The following is a 22,316-nucleotide window of genomic DNA, read 5'->3' as shown; positions in this document are numbered from 1 at the left end:
TGCAATGTGGACAAAGCCTTGCATCACGTGTCCCCTCCGGTACTCGAGGAGGCAGCCGTCGCATCTTTTCACCTGCACAGCGTGATCTCTCAGCGGCGAGGGTCTGTGTGGGAGGCTCACGCTGCCCCCGTTGCTTCCTGATTCTGCTGTACAGGCGCACCAACCGACCTGTAGGAGTCGCTGTCCACAACGTCCGATCCCCACCCACCAGCTTCCCACCCCCTAATACTGCCAATTGTATTAGTATGAACGACCAGCCAAGCTGGTAGCAACGGCGAGAGCTGGGCTCGAACCCAGCATCTCCTGCGTTGGTGGCGAGCGCGTTGCCCACTGCGCCACCTAGCCGCCCTTAAGTGCTATTTTATTGTTACATTATTTGTTGTTTTATTGCAGTCTACTAGTTGTTTTAATGTAGTCCACGTTACCTGCGCTGACTGGACCAGTTGTGAGGTTCCTGGTTTGTCGTAACATGTTGGGATCCGAACCTGTGGAAACAACCGATCAATACACACCATCAGTATAACAACCGATCAATACACACCATCAGTATCACAACCGATCAATACACACCATCAGTATAACAACCGATCAATACACACCATCAGTATCACAACCGATCAATACACACCATCAGTATCACAACCGATCAATACACACCATCAGTATCACAACCGATCAATACACACCATCAGTATCACAACCGATCAATACACACCATCAGTATAACAACCGATCAACACACACCATCAGTATCACAACCGATCAACACACATCAGTGTCACAACAATGATTGTGTGTGATTACCTTAATGACCACGCCCATTATAGGCAGGGTTAGGATGCGTCCAGGGTGTAATTACCTTAACACATTGGCCGCCATGCATTGTACCCATCTTTGGGCCCAGTCTGCCAGCGCTGTAAGCCTATGGAGATGTTTACCTTCTTTGCAGGGCTATAACTTTTTAAATATTATAGCTATATCGACATTACTATGGCCCATTCAACATGGGGTATCTATCGTTCCGGATGTGGGAACGTTATATTTTTTCATTCATACATTGTCGTGTTAATACCGTCGTGAATATAAGTATGTTTTTAAGGTTTTCTGCAGTAATTCCTAGAACGTGAGTTATAGCCCCTGACGCATATGATAGATTATCGATTGGCGTTTCTTTCCTATACACGCTATATTAAAAAATTCAAATGTATATGATCGGTATACATTATGCTTCATCATGTGTGAAGGAAAGGGGGGGCGGGGGTCGTTTATAATTCCTTGATCGTCAGTGACGGCTTTATTTAGTATAGGTTGATATATTGATCAGACTGATTGCAAACAAAGAAATGGACAATCAAGCTGAAAATAACGTTAGATTCCTCTTACCGTTCGCCGATGAGACTGGAGGAAAAAAATATTCCAATTATTTGACGTCGATCTGCTAGATGCATTTCCCGTTTGTATGACGCAATAAACGCTGAAATCATATTGATTATTGCGTTTCGAAAGCGCTCCCAATGCACTCGATTGTGTATCTAGACCCACGTTAAAATATATCTCTGGCGGAGGAATTTCCACAATGCACCGAGCGACACTTCCGGTTTGGCGTGGAGTGTAACTCGCCCGAAATCCACCAGGCAGCGGTATTGAGGCGTTGCAATATCAGAACAGGGTCCAGCTGCATCCCGGAGGGAGGCTGGATGAATTATGAATGCCATGGCGAAATTTTTTTATATTGATCCTAAAAACGAGTTCCCTCGTTGTTGGCGCACAACGATTGGCGGGCAATAACGAGTATACTCGTTGTTGGTGCACAAAGTGTTAATGACCAGGCAGGGTTAGGATGCGTCCAGGGTGTAATTACCTTAATGACCACGCCCATTATGGGCAGGGTTAGGATGCGTCCAGGGTGTGATTACCTTAATGACCACGCCCATTATGGGCGGGGTCAGGATGCGTCCAGGGTGTGATTACCTTAATGACCACGCCCATTATGGGCGGGGTTAGGATGCGTCCAGGGTGTGATTACCTTAATGACCACGCCCATTATGGGCGGGGTTAGGATGCGTCCAGGGTGTGATTACCTTAATGACCACGCCCACTATGGGCAGGGTTAGGATGCGTCCAGGGTGTGATTACCTTAATGACCACGCCCATTATGGGCGGGGTTAGGATGCGTCCAGGGTGTAATTACCTTAATGACCACGCCCATTATGGGCAGGGTTAGGATGCGTCCAGGGTGGGGCGTCGGCCAGCGGTCTATGTCGTTACAGGCTGTCAATCAGAAATACAATCAACATCACATTTTACTTTGTAACAGGATTCCAGGGTATCTAACAAACACAACTGTTGCCAACACATTTTTTTTTATTAAAATTGTATTCTATACATGTATACATCATGGTTTCTTCTTTTCCTAGCCTTTTTACAACGCATCCGCGTTTCCGGGTTCCCGTTTGGCGCTCTGATTGGCCAGGTCGCCTATTGCTTATTAACAGCGGAGGAGTGCTGCCGAGTGCTTCCGCGTTTTCCCTGATTGGCTGCGACACGCCGCTCTGCCGCGGAGCGGAGCGGCAGAGCTTGCGGCATTATGTAGCCATAATCCGCGATGATTTTCATTCGAAGCTTAGCTCACCTGGCAGCGCTGCGTTAAGGTTAGAACGGTTAAGTTTAGGCGCTGTTAAGGAGCTGGTTAAGGTTAGAGTTTGTCTTAGAGAATGGCAATATTCTTTCTATGGTTAAGGTTAAGGTTAGGCATGGTTAAGGTTAAGGTTAGGCATTGTTTCGGAGTTGGTTAAGGTTAGAACGGTTAAGTTTAGGCGCTGTTAAGGAGCTGGTTAAGGTTAGCGTTTGTCTTAGAGAATGGCAATAGACAGCCTATTTCCGCACTGCCGCTCTCTCGCGCTGCCGCGGTCACATTGTCACATTCTTGCACTCCTCCGCTGTTAAAAAGCAACACGCGGCCAGGTCATGTGACATGTGCGCCCAATAGCGTGTTTGCCCATTTCCGCGTCGAACAGCCTGCAAACTACCTGGCGTTCTATCGCCATGCTCTAAGACAAACTCTAACCTTAACCAACTTCGAAAGAGTGCCTAAGCTTAACCGGTGTAGAAACTTGCCGTCCCACGATTGGCGCTCATCATGTCACATGACCTGGCCAATCAGAGGCGCCAAACGGGAACCCGGAAACGCGGATGCGTTGTAAAAAGGCTTCAAGCGACCTGGACTGTCTCGCAGCCACAGGACCGCCAGATCGGAGGAAGAGACTGTCACAGCTGCCAGCAGGCAGGCCACACAGTACAGGACGATACTGACGCCACACAGTACAGGACGATACTGACGGACCATCTACTGAAAATACACTTTTTTATGCCACTGTGGGAATTCGTATGAACTGCTGATGTGAATGTCTCTTTCCTCTGAACTTGTTTTATTTTTTTTAGCTAAAATAAAAAAGTTGGTCACAAAAAGAAAAAATACAACCAACAAGCAGCAACACAAACAAGACAGTCTGTCAAATAAAATACTACAAAAGAACCAGACAGACGGACAGACGCATGATGTCTGTGAGGAGGCAGACAGACACACGGACGCATGATGTCTGTGAGGAGGCAGAGAGACACACGGACGCATGATGTCTGTGAGGAGGCAGAGAGACACACGGACGCATGATGTCTGTGAGGAGGCAGACAGACGGACAGACGCATGATGTCTGTGAGCAGGCAGACAGACACACGGACGCATGATGTCTGTGAGGAGGCAGACAGACACACGGACGGACGGACGGACAGTAAAGCAGTCAGTAAACTCACCAGCCTCCAGACAGGGTTCGTTCTTCTCGAAGGAATCCGGGGCCATGATCTTCAACAGGGAGTGGAAGAACGTCACATAGGGCAACCTGCTGATCAACACCAGAGACTAGAGAGAGAGGGGGGGGGGGGGGAGAGACAGAGAGAGAGAGAGAGAGAGAGAGAGAGCGAGAGAGAGAGAGAGGGAGAGAGAGAGAGAGAGAGAGAGAGAGAGAGAGAGAGAACACAGACAGAGAGACAAACACACAGACGGAGAGAGAGACAGGAACACAGAGTCAACTTGCAGCGTGGAGCTAATTACGGTCATCAGTGAAATCAGGGGGTACTAGGGGTGGACCTTAAAGTGAGGAAGGCACTTGCATGGAGGGCTCTGAACGGCATGACCAGTGTGTGGAAATCCAACCTCCCCCGTCAAATCAAGCTCAACTTCTTTCATGCAACAGTTGAGTCTGTCCTTTTGTATGGCAGTGAATGCTGGACCTTGAAGCCCACCCTGCAGAAGTCCTTGGATGGGTGCTACACCAGAATGATGCGTGTGGTGCTCAACATCAACAGGGATGAGCATGTCACTAATGCAAACTTGTATGGGGGGGTGCTAAAGGTGAGCGATAAAGTGGCAGTCAGGAGAATGAGGCTGGCAGGTCACTGCCAGAGACACCATGAGATGCCAACCAGCAAACTTGTACTGTGGGAACCAACACACGGGCATCGATCACGAGGACGTCCCACGTTAACCTATGTGGACGTACTCAGGAGAGATGTGGGAACAGAAAGCACCGGCGAGCTAGCCAGATGCATGGAGGATCGGGATGACTGGAAGCACCGATGGAGGGCCCGTCCGAGGACGACCTAGATAGATAGGGGTGGATCAGGGGGTACTAGGGGTGGAGCGGTACTAGGGGTGGACCGGTTCACAAAATCGACGGGTCGCTTCGTATCACAGTTTTGTGGTCACGGTTTTCGGTTCGGTTCGATATATGTTACAATAAATGTAACACTCCAAAAATGTAAACATGCTTCTCAGAGCGAGCAAGAGCCCATGTATTGTATTTATTATTTTTATGTCATTTAGTCTACTTTCATTCTGATTTAATTACTGGACTGTCATTATTGTTATTATGATTTCTGTTATTGTCCTGTGATTTATCGTTGATTATTACTGTTACTGTATTGTTTGTCTTGTTTCATGTAAAAAAAGGGAAAATAAAAAACAGTTGTTAAAAAAAAGAAAAACATGCTTCTCATTTCTTTGAAAAAATTTAAAAAGGTTTACAGCGGTTTGCCTTAAATAATGTTTGGCACACAAAGACCGAACTGACTGAAAAATATAGGCTACATTTGTCAACACAAAAAAAATTTCAACAATGTTTAAATTCCCTGATTGTCAGTTCTTAATGGAAAGATTAGTTTTCCGCTTGAAATTAAAGTGCAGTGGGCGGCTACGTGGCGTAGTGGGCAAGGCACTCGCCACGAAATCTGGAGACGCTGGGCTCGCCTGTTCGAGCCCAGCGCTCCACATTTGCTTTCAGTTTAGCTGGTCGTCCACAGTAATACACATTGGCCGTATTACGGGGAGGGAAACTGAAGGGTGGGGATCGGGCGTTGTGGACAGCGACTCCTACAGGTCGGTTGGTGCGCCTGCGCAGTAGAATCAGGAAGTGTCGGGGGCAGCGTGAGCCTCCCACGCGTTACTCCTCGCCACTGAGAGATCGAGCTGCGCAGGTGAAAAGATGCGACTGCTGTTACCTCAAGTATCGGAGGGGACTTGTGCTATGTATGACTTAGTCCACATTGCAGCCGGCTTGTGGGAGGCAAGAAACAGCGTTCGTGACAGGGGAGGGTTGAATTGGATGATACGAAATTGGGATGGGAGAAAATATAGAAAAAGTGGGAGAAAAAGTGGATACAAAAAAAGAAATTAAAGTGCAGTATTTGAAATGAAAGGAATATGGCTGGATTTCTTATCAAAGGGAAAAGTGTCACTGTTATTTAAAATAAATAAATAAACAAACAAATTAGAAGGCCATCAATATAAAATGCAGCATAAATCAAACTAACACACTGTACTGTTTCAAAACACAGCTCTGTTCATTCTATTTTTAAAATACGTACATTGTCTGTCTACATTTATTTAGACTAACATTATTTAAAGGAAAACGCCAACATTTTGGGAAATTAGCTTTGCCATCTTCCCTGGAGTTAGACAAGAAGATACATACCCTTTTCTTCTCTGTGCGTGCATTAGGCTTAGGGAACAGCCGCTCCGTTAGCGTAGCTTAGCTTCATCACTGGAAGTGGGTCAGACCTGTACCCTGACGTTCCCTACAGTGCCCTACAGTCACGCCCTACTAAATACACTCCAAATACAACTCCAAAACATTAAACGTCTAAAGTTAGTTTAGGTTCGTGTTAACGTTAGATAATATACAAAATGAACGTATTTCCGCTGCTATAGACGTCGCTTTTATTTTGGAACCCCCAGACCGGAAGTTATTACCCTCGTTATCTGCTTGAGTGTCCGGTTGTTGGTTTTCGTTAGCTACAGTAGCAGCATATCAACACCAGCCATGGGAATACTGTTTTCTAAATTGGGGAGGCTTTTAATCGTCAAGGTAAGAGGAGTTTAAGTCATGGTATCCATAAACTTCAATCGGTTCGGATCCTTTGAATGAAATGAGAATGTAAACAAACACGGCGTCACGCTAGGAAGTATCACTGCGTTGCGTGAAATCACTGACTGCGCCCCGAGAGGAGTGGTTAGGCAAAAAATAGTTCCGAGTATATTTGCTTAGAAAATGTAATTGTCGAATTCAATTATTTTTTATTTCTCCACGTGGTAAATACACAGGTCACAACATGTTTACAGGAACGTTTTGGAGTTGTATTTGGAGTGTATTTGATGACTGTAGGGCACTGTAGGGAACGTCAGGCTCTAACCCTCCCCCACTTCCAGTGATGAAGCTAAGCTACGCTAACGGAGCGACTGTTCCCTAAGCTAAATGCACGCACAGAGACAAAAAAAGTATGTATCTTCTTGTCTAACTCCAGGGAAGATGTCAAATAAGCTAATTTCCCAAAATGTTGGCGTTTTCCTTTAAATATTGAGTGCAACACAGTAATTATTGTGAAACTGTGGTGGATTAATGTAATTCGGTGAGTTGGAACTGTCTATGGGTTGGGGGTCCGCACGGACAATTTAGCGTGTGGGACCTTCTCGACTCTAACGTTACCGGAGTTGAATCGAGTTGATAACATGCAGTGGAAAAGCGGCAATTATCCCGGTTTGTAGTTAGTAAACACAGCTGTATGTTAGCCTTCTTGGATGTTGAATAAACGCCTATCATTGTCTTTCAACACCCCGCCTCTCAGACTCCCATGTTCTCCTCTGCTAGCTAGTAGCTACGGTAACATTTCATTGACTGTATTAGCTGGCGGGCTACCATGGTTAAAACATGCGTTGTGTTGTACAAACTGCTAACGTTATGGCAAGATGTGTGTAGGCCTATGTAATGCTAATGGCTATGTTTTTAAAGTCGTAATGAAGAGTGATTTATATTGCGCTTGCCATTTACACAAACTGACTAGCACCTGTTGCTGCAGCCAGTGCGCCACCTCTTCCGCCTCCGTGGCAAATGAAGTTTCTTTTGTTTGCGCATCCCCTGAACCGAACAATACACACACGCCCCGAACCGTGGAGGTCGTGCCGAACGGTGTACGGTTCGAATGCGTACCGTTCCACCCCTAGGGGGTACTATGTGCTGCTACTGACCTTCTGGAAGTATCCTCTCTTCAGGGTTCTGTCTCGAACCTGCCGGAAGTACACGTAGCCATAGTAATGACCCTGGTCCCTCTGAGAGATACACACACACACACACACAGGTTCATATACAGGTTCATATACAAATACAGTACATATGTTTGCGATTGGGTGTGTTTTGTTTTGTTTAGGATTGTTCAGTACCTGGTCTGTGTGTGTGCCTGTGTGTGTGTGTGTGTGTGTGTGTGTGTGTGTGTGTGTGTGTGTGTGTGTGTGTGTGTGTGTGTGTGTGTGTGTGTGTGTGCCTGTGTGTGTGTGTGTGTGTGTGTGTGCCTGTGTGTGTGTGCCTGTGTGTGTGTGTGTGTGTGCGTGTGTGCGTGTATCAACCTTGAGACAGACAGGAGCATCTCTGTCAGCTGCGTCCAGGAAGCAGCCAAGTGACGACTTCCTGTTAGAACCCTGTCGGAAGCGGAAGCAGAACTGGGTGTCGCCTAGACAACCTGGTGACAACAAGACAAGAACAGGAAGTAAGAACTGGGCGTCGCCTAGAGACGCATGATTTTTTTCCGTAGCCTGTTTGCGAAGACGCTCTCCGATTGGCTAGCCCGTGTACAGCGAAGACCCTCTCTGATTGGTTTAGCTCCGAAGGGCTCTGGGATAGAAATGTCCGCCTTGTGTACATATATATTCTCTGCTTCGAAGTGGTTATGCTTTGGCCCTCTTTCGAAGTGGGTTATGCTTAGAGTTATGGTTAGGGCCCTGGGTTGCACATGATTTGTGGAACTCCCTCTGGTGTTGTGGTCGTGGTATTCACTGACCTTTGGGAAGAATTTCGAGATGTACATGGGTACCTGTGTGGTGTAGTGTATCTTGTAGACCAGGCCCATTGCAAGTTGCTGTACTCTGTCGTCTACTCTAAGCCATCCTAGGTAGTCAAAGTGGGCGCGGTGACATTTTTTGGGTGCACCTAAATTATGTGCTGGTGCACCTAAATGAAAAAGTTAGGCGCACTGGTGCAACCGATGTAAAGTTTTAGTCTGTAGCCCTGTGTGTATGCAGTGATGCTGATGCTTTCCCAGCGGAACACAAGTTACTTAACGTTACACGGGTACGTTATGTTATGCACGTTAATTAAGCTATGTAACGTTAAGAGCGGAGCCCTTTAGCTCGCTAACGTTAAGCTAGCAGGAGCCGTCGGCCAACAAAGATTGTTTCAACGTATGGATTCACCAAATGGATTACAAACAAACAAACAAACTTGTCCTGCGATGAATATACAGGTAAAAGCAAACATCAATTCAGTGTCCAGAACACCTGGGAAGAGACTATTTACCTTGGTTTCTATGGTAAAGAAAATAATAGACACATTCATCAGCCAAAACCTGTGCGTGTGTCTGTGCGTGTGTCTGTGCGTGTGTCTGTGTGCGTGTGTCTGTGTGCGTGTCTGTGCGTGTGTCTGTGCGTGTGTCTGTGTGCACATAGGGAACTGAAACCAACATATGGACCTAAAGACACAGCTCATCGGGTTCAAGATATTCCACAGCACAGGAAACACACAGGATAACATTCTACGTCATCCGCAATGCTGGAATTTTGAATAAATTAGTGTGTGTGTGAGAGAGAGTGAGTGAGAGAGTGAGAGAGAGAGTGAGAGAGAGCATGGTAAAAAGATAAAGGCAGTCAGTCACACACTCACACTGGTGTCATAGTTCAAGGCATTCCACAGATTACCAAAAACACACACACACACACACACACACACACACACACACACACACACACACACACACACACACACACACACACACACACACACACACACACACACACACACACACACACACACACACACACACACACACACACACACACACACACACACACACACACACACACACACACACACACACACACACACACACACACACACACGTAGTTACCACCCATGTCCAAAACACAGTGAAAACTCGACTGCAATAACGATGGAATATATTAACAGTTATAACAGGACAAATTATTCTAAATGACTATTTGTAGCACAATGTTGCAGTACAATCATATCCTATTCCTCCCCCACGCGCACGTGCACACGCGCACGTGCACACTTCCCACCCCTGCATTCCACAGCTGCAGCCAAGACTCCGTGATGTCATCCAGTCAGGGTGCGTTCAAGACCAGCCACCAAGCTTAACTCTGCAGGAGAGATCAGGAGAGATCAGCTACCATGCTAACTCTACACCATGCTAACTCTACACCATGCTAACTCTAAATCATGCTAACTCTACACCATGCTAACTCTACACCATGCTAACTCTGCACCATGCTAACTCTACACCATGCTAACTCTACACCATGCTAACTCTACACCATGCTAACTCTTCACCATGCTAACTCTACACCATGCTAACTCTACACCATGCTAACTCTTCACCATGCTAACTCTACACCATGCTAACTCTACACCATGCTAACTCTACACCATGCTAACTCTACACCATGCTAACTCTACACCATGCTAACTCTACACCATGCTAACTCTTCACCATGCTAACTCTTCACCATGCTAACTCTACACCATGCTAACTCTTCACCATGCTAACTCTACACCATGCTAACTCTTCACCATGCTAACTCTACACCATGCTAACTCTACACCATGCTAACTCTTCACCATGCTAACTCTACACCATGCTAACTCTACACCATGCTAACTCTTCACCATGCTAACTCTACACCATGCTAACTCTTCACCATGCTAACTCTACACCATGCTAACTCTTCACCATGCTAACTCTACACCATGCTAACTCTACACCATGCTAACTCTACACCATGCTAACTCTTCACCATGCTAACTCTACACCATGCTAACTCTACACCATGCTAACTCTTCACCATGCTAACTCTTCACCATGCTAACTCTACACCATGCTAACTCTACACCATGCTAACTCTTCACCATGCTAACTCTACACCATGCTAACTCTTCACCATGCTAACTCTACACCATGCTAACTCTACACCATGCTAACTCTTCACCATGCTAACTCTACACCATGCTAACTCTTCACCATGCTAACTCTACACCATGCTAACTCTACACCATGCTAACTCTACACCATGCTAACTCTTCACCATGCTAACTCTACACCATGCTAACTCTTCACCATGCTAACTCTACACCATGCTAACTCTACACCATGCTAACTCTACACCATGCTAACTCTTCACCATGCTAACTCTACACCATGCTAACTCTACACCATGCTAACTCTACACCATGCTAACTCTACACCATGCTAACTCTTCACCATGCTAACTCTACACCATGCTAACTCTTCATCATGCTAACTCTACACCATGCTAACTCTTCACCATGCTAACTCTTCACCATGCTAACTCTACACCATGCTAACTCTACACCATGCTAACTCTTCACCATGCTAACTCTTCACCATGCTAACTCTTAACCATGCTAACTCTACACCATGCTAACTCTACGCCACGCTAACTCTACGCCACGCTAACTCTACGCCACGCTAACTCTACGCCACGCTAACTCTACGCCACGCTAACTCTACGCCACGCTAACTCTACGCCACGCTAACTCTACGCCATGCTAACTCTACGCCATGCTAACTCTACACCATGCTAACTCTACACCATGCTAACTCTTCACCATGCTAACTCTACACCATGCTAACTCTACACCATGCTAACTCTTCACCATGCCAACTCTTCACCATGCCAACTCTTCACCATGCTAACTCTTCACCATGCTAACTCTACACCATGCTAACTCTACACCATGCTAACTCTTCACCATGCTAACTCTACACCATGCTAACTCTACACCATGCTAACTCTTCACCATGCTAACTCTTCACCATGCCAACTCTTCACCATGCCAACTCTTCACCATGCTAACTCTTCACCATGCCAACTCTTCACCATGCTAACTCTACACCATGCTAACTCTACACCATGCTAACTCTACACCATGCTAACTCTACACCATGCTAACTCTACACCATGCTAACTCTACACCATGCTAACTCTACACCATGCTAACTCTTCACCATGCTAACTCTACACCATGCTAACTCTACACCATGCTAACTCTACACCATGCTAACTCTACACCATGCTAACTCTACACCATGCTAACTCTTCACCATGCTAACTCTTCACCATGCTAACTCTTCACCATGCTAACTCTTCACCATGCTAACTCTTCACCATGCCAACTCTTCACCATGCCAACTCTTCACCATGCCAACTCTTCACCATGCTAACTCTTCACCATGCCAACTCTTCACCATGCTAACTCTTCACCATGCTAACTCTAGTCTTCACCATGCTAACTCTAGTCTTCACCATGCTAACTCTAGTCTTCACCATGCTAACTCTTCAGCTAATGAATACCACTGTCTATCTACTGTACCATTGGGCTGTTATTGAAGCAAGTTGTCCTAGAAGAACAAGTCCTTTCTGTTCTATTATTTAACACTGGAGCAGTTATAGCAGCCAGGAGAGAGAGAGTGGCGGGGGGCAAGAGAGAGAGACAGAGAGAGAGAGAGAAGAGAGAGACAGAGACAGAAAGGGGTGGGGAGAGAGAGAGAGAGCGGCGAGGGGAAGAGAGAGAGAGAGAGCGGCGGGGGGGGGGGGGGGGGGGGGGGAGAGAGACAGAGAGACAGAGGGGGGGGGGGGGGGAGACTGACTACCAGATCTTACAAATTTCATATTGCATCTTTATTTAAAGCACTGATGGCTTTCTTATATTGATGTGGACATTAATACATTATTTGTAAGTGTGTGTGTGAATACAGAAGTTGTGCGTGTGTGTGTACAGTACATTATTTGTGTGTGTGTACAGTACATACTGTGTGTGTGTGTGTGAGTACAGAAGTTGTGTGTGTGTGTGTGTACAGTACATTATTTGTGTGTGTGTACAGTACATACTGTGTGTGTGTGTGTGTGTGAGAGTACAGAAGTTGTGTGTGTACAGTACATTATTTGTGTGTGTGTGTGTGTGTGTGTGTGTGTGTGTGTGTGTGTGTGTGTGTGTGAGTACAGAAGTTGTGTGTGTGTGTGTACAGTACATTATTTGTGTGTGTGTACAGAAGCTTTTTTTGGCAATCGAAGCTTCGGGGCCGAGCTTCGATTTTAATTCGAAGCTTCGATTTTTTTTTTTTTTTTTAACATTTAAAAAAAAAAAAAAAAATTACTCTTATGTTGTGGGACTTGTACAGCACTTTGGTAAACTTTGTTGTTTTTAAATGTGCTCTATAAATAAAGTGGATTGGATTAATTAATTAAGTAGCCCCTTTCGTGACTGTGACGCAGCCAACAAGGTTTCACTTGGCTGCGCTGCCTGGGTGCAGTGGGGCTGCTCTCACAGCCAACGACATGACATTACATAATTATGTTGCAACCTTCGTCTATCAAGCAAACAATTATATAAATATTTATATGTAGTTGATAGAGACAAAGGCAGAATTCGACCTAATTAAGCACGTTTTATTAAGACATATTTTTATATGGGTCGGGACACTTTAAAAAAGCAGCACAATAAACACAAATCTGTCCGACATAGTCTTAAATAACAAACGGCATTGCTTCGCTTCTTCGTCGACATGTCTGCTGCACATGTCCTTGTTGTTTTCAACACAGATAATCTCCACGTGCTTGTTGTAGAGAGGTGGAGTCGAGGCGCCGCTTACTTTCGTTTCATTGGAATGGAGGCGCAAGATTTGAGTTTTTTTTTTGTATTATTATTATTATTATACATTTTTTTTAAACTTCGATTTTTTTTTTATGTTCGAAGCTTGTGCCATCGAACGAAGCTTCGAAGTATTTAAGACAGCCCTAATACTGTGTGTGTGTGAGTACAGACGTTGTGTGTGTGTGTACAGTACATCATATGTGTGTGTGTGTGTGTGTGCAGTATGTTACAGTGCAGAGTGGGTGACAGATGACCTCTTAACCTATGACCTAGTCTTGGGTGACAGATGACTCCTCCTCTTTACTGACGACTCAGACACATCATATATTTATGAGGAAACCATGAAGGTAAAGATGCGGTCAAGAGATGTGAGTGAGAGACAGAGAGAGAGAGACAGAGACAGAGACAGAGACAGAGACAGAGACAGAGAGAGAGAGAGAGAGAGAGAGAGAGAGAGAGAGACTCAGCCCCTGCCATTCCTCACGGTTTGAGCTGGAGAAAACTATCATCGCAACACAAATTGAATGAAAGAGGACTGCTCCGCTGTGAGCTGCTCCAGGGTCAGTTGAACTGTTTTAACTCAGAGGACTGCTCCACTGTGAGCTGCTCCAGGGTCAGTTGAACTGTTTTAACTCAGAGGACTGCTCCACTGTGAGCTGCTCCAGGGTCAGTTTAACTGTTTTAACTGGTCCAGAAGAGGACGATCCCTCTCACCCAGCACACCACTTATTCCAGCGCGCATGCCCTCAGGTCGCTACAGGTCCATTCTAACCAGACACACACGCTCCACAGCAGTCAGCACACTAAACACCCTGCCCCCCCCCCCCCCCTGGCACAGACGGGCAAGTATCCGTCACTGACTGTTACATGTGACTGTCCTGTATGTATTTATGTATATATGTATTTATTGTGGGGATTGGGAGATGGGAGGGGGGGCGTTTGATGTCTGATGTTTCATGTTGATGTCCCAGTGCTTTTAACAAACTGCACCGCAAACAATTACCACCAACCATCGCTGTGTGGCATTAAAGTATCTTGTATCTTGCATCTTGTATGAGCTGCTCCAGGGTCAGTTGAATGGTTTTGGGGGCAAGCTTACTTAACGTTAGCAGCAAACGGTCTTAATCTACCGGGGCGGGTCTTAATCTACCTGGGTGGGTCTTAATCTACCTGGGCGGGTCTTAATCTACCTGGGCGGGTCTTAATCTACCTGGGTGGGTCTTAATCTACCTGGGCGGGTCTTAATCTACCTGGGTGGGTCTTAATCTACCTGGGCGGGTCTTAATCATCTACCTGGGCGGGTCTTAATCTACCTGGGCGGGTCTTAATCTACCTGGGCGGGTCTTAATCTACCTGGGCGGGTCTTAATCTACCTGGGCAGGTCTTAATCTACCTGGGCGGGTCTTAATCTACCTGGGCGGGTCTTAACCTACCTGGGCGGTGGGCGGGTCTTAACCTACCTGGGCGGGTCTTAATCTACCTGGGCGGGTCTTAACCTACCTGGGCGGGTCTTAACCTACCTGGGCGGGTCTTAATCTACCTGGGCGGGTCTTAATCTACCTGGGCGGGCCTTAATCTACCTGGGCGGGTCTTAATCTACCTGGGCGGGTCTTAATCTACCTGGGCGGGCCTTAATCTACCTGGGCGGGTCTTAATCTACCTGGGCAGGTCACTCAAGTACAGCCTATGTATGGGGAACGCTGGAGACTAGAGTGAATACTTACCGTGTAAAACATTCAGAGTGCAAACGATGCAATACTCATAAGGTATCCTGGTGAGAAGGTGGTGGGATTCAAAATGGATCAATGACCTTTTATCTAGAGAAGGACTTGTAGAGGATCTCACCTGAGTTAGAATCTGGGAAGGACAGGTAGCAGATGCTGGTTTTCTGAAACAAAACAAAGATTGAGTTAACTTCTACCGGAACCATCATCTCAACTCCTTGTGACTGACTGACGGACGGACGGCCAAGTTTCGCATCTGGGACTAGGGCTGAACGATTAATCGATTTTAAAATCGAAATCACGATTTGAAAATGATGCAATTAACAAAAAGAATTTTTTTTACCAGGAAGTCCCATTGAGATACAAGATCTCCTTTGAAAGTTGTTGTTGTTATTGTTGTAGGAACGGTTTGGGAGAGGGAGGTAAGGGGTTTTAGATTGTGTGTTGTGAAGTTTAGACTTCAGAGAGGGAGAGTAAAGTACAGACAAAAAGGTACCGTTGGGGACCGGTATCGATTCCCAGGTAAAAAGAAACATTTTCAGGCTCGGTGTCCCGAACAGACCCACCGCGTAGGCCAGATGCAAGCCGCATTTTACAATAAACCTCTGTGGGGCTGCTTAAAAAAAATATTATAATCGCAAATGTAATCGCAATATCTGTCAGAAAAATCGCAATTAGATTATTTCCCAAAATCGTGCAGCCCTATCTGGGACGATAAAAATACAGAACTGAACGCTGTATCACTGTAGTTTAAGAAGAGCTGTATCACTGTAGTGTTACAGTAAGAAGAGCTAACAGGCTGAACGCTGTATCACTGTAGTTACAGTAACCATAACTAGGGGTGGGGGGAAATATAGATACGTAGTAGTATCGCGATACTTTGCGGGACGATACTGTATCGATATAGGGACGCCAAGTATCGATATTTAATTATTTATTTATTTATAATTATATATATATTTTTTTTTTGTATAAGGAAGTTGCATTGTTCATTTCAATACCTGTAATAGTACAGTAGTCCAGACACACACGTGTGCATTCAGTTAAGTTGGAATATGAAATACAAACAATTCAGTTTGTCAGCTACATGCAACACAGATTACAGTGTTTACATCTGTCTGCTTGAGAAAATACCATGTTCTGCAATAAAAATTATTGAAGTGAGATGAACAGACTGAAGTAACTTCATTTTATTAGATAAAACATGTTGACAAAGTTTTACTTTGCAGTTGAAAAAAGGTAATAAATCGCAACATATCGCAATATTAATATTGCAATACATTACTCAGCATATCGCAATATGTTTAGTATCGCAATACTATGGTATCGTGATAGTATCGTATCGTGAGGCCTCTGGTGATTCCCACCCCTAACCCTAACAGGCAGCCAAAGAAACCAATGAACCGGTGGGTCTGAGAATGCCCCCCGTAGTAGTAACTCACCTCCTTCTCAGAGAGCTTGGAGTGGTGAGGGTAGATGACCTGTAACACAGAGGAGCACAGACATCTAAAGTAGGGGTGGGCACAAGTCATGTTTCCCCTGAACCAGCACTTTGATCGATTGATTGATTGATTGAAAACTGTATTAACAGATTGCAGAATGGGTACAATACAGTACGGCTAAATACACACAATTGTTAAGGGGATGCAGACCAGAGAAAGACTTTCGTCTTGTTTACATCATCAGGGTCCCCCATTTTCAATTCATCATAACATATAATGACATACTACATGACATACAGATAGACAGTCTCTGGAGCGTAACAGTAAGAAGCATTTTGTATAAAAGTATTCTGTACTTCTGTATGACAACTATTAAAGAAACTTGAAACTTGAAACTTGAACAGTACTGCAACATCCAGACATTTACGACATACAAGATATAGAAATATACAGTACTGTTTAAGAGACAGAGTTTCTAAAAGAGAGTATATTTGAGGGGGAATAGACTGGACATCATGGATTACTACCAGTAGTGCTCGAGTAATTGTTTAAGGAAATACGTTTTTTTAGAATGCATCTTAACCCTTTTACTGCCACACGACAGCCGGTTAACCCTTTCACTGTGACAATACAGAAGGTTAGCCCTTTACTATCACACAACCGATGGCGATGCTCCATCATTAGCATCATTAGCTCCGCATTTGTGGAGCTAATGATGGAGCATCGCCGTCGGTTGTGTGATGGTAAAGGGCTAACCTTCTGTCGTGTGGCAGTGAAAGGGTTAAAGAGCCTGGCAGGAGCAATAATGAGATATTGCACAGTATCTCACACACACTACCGATTTCATTATGTCTCACTCTGCGGATAGAACAATGCACAGCAATATACCCGATGCTTAATAATATTGTCAGTCAAAAAACAGTCAGTTGTTTAATTTGTAATAATTACATAATACCTCCACTCTGTCTGCAACAGGTCAGTGAATAATACCACGACCACGACACCAGAGGGAGTTCCACAAATCATGTTCAACCCAGATTCGGCTCAAACAAGGGACTAAACACGTTTCGCAATTATGCCACAACAATGTGGAACGCCCTACCCACAGCTGTAAAGGAATGTGAATCACTACCCACCTTCAAAACCGCTTTAAAAGAGCACCTACTACGGGAGACTGCAATTCGAAACTGGCCCCGGTAAATGTCCAACCCTCAAATGTATATATTCTCTTTTAGAAACTGTCTGTAAATAAACAGTACTGTATATTTGTATATCGTGTATCAGTTGTATGTAATAAATGTCTGGATGTAACAGTGATGAATTATGAATTGAAAAAATGGGACCCTGATGTAAACAAGACGAAAGTCTCTCTCTGGTCTGCATCCCCTTAACAATTGTGTGTATTGAGCCGTACTGTATTGTACCCATTCTGCAATCTGTTAATAACATTTTCAATCAATCAACCAAACTCTCCGCTCATGGAACGGCATGTCCGTATAACACTACTAGTCTATGAACGCTACGCAAAGTGGGCGACATGTTGTTAGCACAATTTGAAAATGCACAAACACGAACCACTGTTTTTATCCTTCAGATAATAACGCTAAGCTAGCTTTAGTTTCAACGCAACAATGTTTTTGCAGTAGTGATTGATTGATTGATTGAAAACTTTATTAACAGATTGCAGAATGGGTACAATACAGTACGGCTCAATACACTCAATATGATGAATTGAAAATGGGGGACCCTGATGTAAACAAGACGAAAGTCTTTCTCTGGTCTGCATCTCCTTAACAATTGTGTGTATTGAGCCGTACTGTATTGTACCCATTCTGCAATCTGTTAATAAAATGTTCAATCAATCAATACACACAGTATGCCGTCATGTTCCACAGCTGACCAGTGTTGTCTTCCTGCAACAATTCACGCCTTGTTTGATTTCAGAGGAAAACGCGCTTACAGTCTCCTCCAGAGTCAGACGAGAAGACACACACCATCTCACAGTCTCCTCCAGAGTCAGACGAGAAGACACACACCATCTCACAGTCTCCTCCAGAGTCAGACGAGAAGACACACACCATCTCACAGTCTCCTCCAGAGTCAGACGAGAAGACACACACCATCTCACAGTCTCCTCCAGAGTCACACGAGAAGACACACACCATCTCACAGTCTCCTCCAGAGTCAGACGAGAAGACACACACCATCTCACAGTCTCCTCCAGAGTCACACGAGAAGACACACACCATCTCACAGTCTCCTCCAGAGTCACACGAGAAGACACACACCATCTCACAGGCTTCTCCAGAGTCAGACGAGAAGACACACACCATCTCACAGTCTCCTCCAGAGTCACACAAGAAGACACACACCATCTCACAGTCTTCTCCAGAGTCAGACGAGAAGATACACACCATCTCACAGTCTTCTCCAGAGTCACACAAGAAGATACACACCACCATCTCTGTGCGTCCCGTGGAAGGATGTCCGGCTGTACGCTAGCCTAGCTTAGCACAAACGAATGGAAGCGGATACGGACCAGATAGCCTAGTAGCAGCCAAAAACACCTCTTCCCCGGAGATTAAGGCTAGCTGGTCCGTATCCGCTTCCATTAAGTTGTGCCAAGCTAGGATAGCTTGTAGCCAGATCTAAGGCGTCTAGTGAACGCACAGAGAGGAGACTGGTATCTCTCTCTTCTCGTCCGACTCTGAGAAAACTGCAATGTGTGTGATATTATATAATGTTGGCGTGTTCCTTTAAAGAGGAGTGTTATCACACACGTCCCAAACCGAACGTTAAATCAAACAACGAGTCGAGGAATGATGATGCTGGTTTGATAGCCACCACCAGCTGCTACTACTACTACTGTACTACAACTTATTAACCGATTGAATTGATTGAAAACTTTATTAAAACCCTTTCACTGCCACACACGACAGAAGGTTAGCCCTTTCACTGCCACACACGACAGAAGGTTAACCCTTTCACTGCCACACGACAGCCGGTGGTTAATGCTTTCACTGCCACACACGACAGAAGGTTAACCCTTTCACTGCCACACACGGCAGAAGGTTAACCCTTTCACTGCCACACACGACAGAAGGTTAACCCTTTCACTGCCACACGACAGAAGGTTAACCCTTTCACTGCCACACACAACAGATGGTTAACCCTTTCACTGCCACACACGACAGAAGGCTAACCCTTTCACTGCCACACGACAGAAGGTTAAGGGAGCTAATGATGCTAATGATGGAGCATCGCCGTCGGTTGTGTGATAGTAAAGGGTTAACCTTCTGTATTATTGTCACAGTGAAAGGGTTAACCGGCTGTCGTGTGGCAGTGAAAGGGTTCACCTTCTGTCGTGTGACAGTGAAAGAAGGGTTAACAGATTGCAGAATGGGTACAATACAGTACGGCTCAATACACACACTTGTTAAAGGGATGCAGACCAGAGAAAGACTTTCGTCTTGTTTACATCAGGGTCCCCCATTGTAAAATGGCTCCCCCCCCCCCCTCCTCCTCCTCCTCCTCCTCCTCCTGTGTGTTAGCCGGGTTAGGGTCTCTCTCTCCCCCTCCTCACCTCCACGGCCTGGCCCAGCTCCAGGTCGAAGCCCACCACACAGATGCAGTGGATCCAGGAGGAGAAGCGGTCCCAGGGCAGCAGGACCTCCGGGTCCTCCGGCTCCTCCTCCTCCCCGCCGCCGGGCCCTAAGCCTCCTAACCCGGCCGGCAGGGTGATCTCCTCGGCCGGGGACACGTCCTGGTCCTCCGGCTCCTCTTCTTCCACCTGCTCCCCCAGCTCCTCTGGGCCGTGCTGCAGGGCCATAGCGCCACCGGGAGTAGAACCCCCGAGCCCCTGGGAAAGGACCGGTGCTGCTGCTGCTGCTGGTACTAGTGTGTGGCTTGTTGTGTTTAGTTGTTGGCCAGTGTTTCGGGAGCGACAACAACAAAAAGCAAAAGCAGCGGGTAGCTGGTGGTTAGCCGCCTAGCGTGCTAGCATGTCGGTAGAGGACGTGGGCACGTAGCGGCGTGACGTAGCGGCGTGGCGTAACGTAACGTAACGTCGTTGACCGGGGTGCATTCAGGATACAAAACGTTACGAGTTGCTACTGCTGCTGCTGCTACTACTACTATTACTGTGTGTGTGTGTGTGTGTGTGTGTGTGTCTCTCTCTCTCTCTCTCTCTCTCTCTCTCTCTCTCTCTCTCTCTCTCTCTCTCTCTCTCTCTCTCTCTCTCTCTCTCTCTCTCTCTCTCTCTCTGTGATTACCAAACAATGGTTATACACTTACTATAGATTTCTGTATATTTTTACTGTATATTTTATATTAGAATGTATATATACATGATTGATTGATTGATTGATTGAAAACTGTATTAACAGATTGCAGAATGGGTGATTGATTGATTGATTGATTGATTGAACATTTTAAGATATTAAGATTTTAAGATTGCAGAATGGGTACAGTACAGTACAGCTCAATACATACAATTGTTAAGGGGATGCAGACCAGAGAAAGACTTTCGTCTTGTTTACATCAGGGTCCCCCATTTTCAATTCATCATAACATATATGACATATATGACATACAGATAGTCAGTACTGCTACATCCAGATACCAGATCTACAGAAATACAGTACTGTTTAAGAGTACAACGCCTGTCACATAGACCCTGGCGTTGGAAAGGAGCCAAGAGACAGTTTCTAAAAAGAGAGTAAGGGGGAAGAAACTGTACATTGGAGGGGGTTGGGTTTGGACATTTACAGGGGCCAGTTTCGAATTGCAGTCTCCCGTAGGTGCTCTTTGAGAGCGGTTTTGAAGGTGGGTAGTGATTCACATTCCTTTATAGCTGTGGGCGTTCCACATATGGCATAATTGCGAAACATAACATAGGAAATGTAAATCCCAGGCCGTATTTTATTATTATTTTATTCTTAGGCTTATTTTATTCTTTATTCTTAGGCAATTGTTTTGTTATTCTTATTCGTGACTTTGTTTTGTCTACCTAAATGTTTACTGTGAGCGATTTGTAGTGCCAAATTTCCCTCGGGATGATTAAAGTATTTCTTTTCTATTTTTCTTTTTCTTTTTTTAATTTTTTGATTCTCTTTTTTCCCCTCCTTCTTTTTCCGATTTTTCTCCCATCCCACTGTTAGTCGTTATGCCAATTCCCAACCCCCTTCCTGGTTGTTGCGCACTTTCCCCTACTGTTTGTCCGAGAGGCCGGAGACTGTCACATGCTTTCCTCCGACACATGTGCAGCCAGCCGGCAGCCAGCCTGGCAGCGCAGATTCTCACCGGGAGAGTGTAACGTGTGGAAGGTCGCACTACCTCTCTCCAGATCCTACCCTTGCTGTGCAGGCGCCCCGACCGAACTGTAGGGGTCGCTGTCCACAACGCCCAGGACCCACCCACGGCTCCCCTCCCCCTAACTCAGCCAAACGAGTTAGTATAGCGATCAGCCCGAGCCAAGGCAATGCTGACTCTCCGGGAGTCGAGACCGCAGCCTCTTGCATTGGTGACGAGCACAATCTCCGCTATTCTATTTCTATTCTATTCATATAGGCAGCCATGTTGGAAGAGGGACACCTACACAAACATCTCATGCAACTTCTAACAGCCTTTCTAAAATATAAAAAGACAGTCATAGACAACTCTAGCAAACAAGGAGGTCCCTCAAATCAGTCACTGTATAATCAAGCAAGCAAGCCAGCTTTTCAACCAAGCAATGGATATTTGTATAGGTAGCACACTTCATACTGAGTTGCAATGCGATGTGCTTCACAAACATCAAAACATGGTATTTAAAAGAAGTAAATGTAAAATATAGGCTACAACAGGCAGACTTATCTACACTG

General features: G+C 45.5%; 1 protein-coding gene across 1 annotated transcript in view; it reads right to left on the bottom strand.

The window, feature by feature from the left end:
- dennd6a (DENN/MADD domain containing 6A) overlaps positions 1-20,377 on the bottom strand; it is a 58,728-nt gene extending 38,351 nt beyond the window's left edge. Inside the window, 8 exon segments of the mRNA XM_084316874.1 lie at positions 426-485; positions 2,192-2,271; positions 3,811-3,916; positions 7,577-7,657; positions 7,952-8,064; positions 15,135-15,177; positions 16,456-16,494; positions 20,039-20,377. Coding sequence (XP_084173000.1) covers positions 426-485; positions 2,192-2,271; positions 3,811-3,916; positions 7,577-7,657; positions 7,952-8,064; positions 15,135-15,177; positions 16,456-16,494; positions 20,039-20,284 — 768 coding nt within the window. The 5' untranslated portion in view covers positions 20,285-20,377.
- Between the last annotated feature and the right edge of the window lie 1,939 nt (positions 20,378-22,316).

This window comes from Notolepis coatsorum (genome assembly GCF_963971535.1).
Source record: "Notolepis coatsorum genome assembly, chromosome: 6".
Lineage (NCBI taxonomy): Eukaryota > Metazoa > Chordata > Actinopteri > Aulopiformes > Paralepididae > Notolepis > Notolepis coatsorum.
The sequence above is the reverse complement of the archived record's forward strand: the minus strand, read 5'-3'. Positions and strand labels throughout refer to the sequence as shown.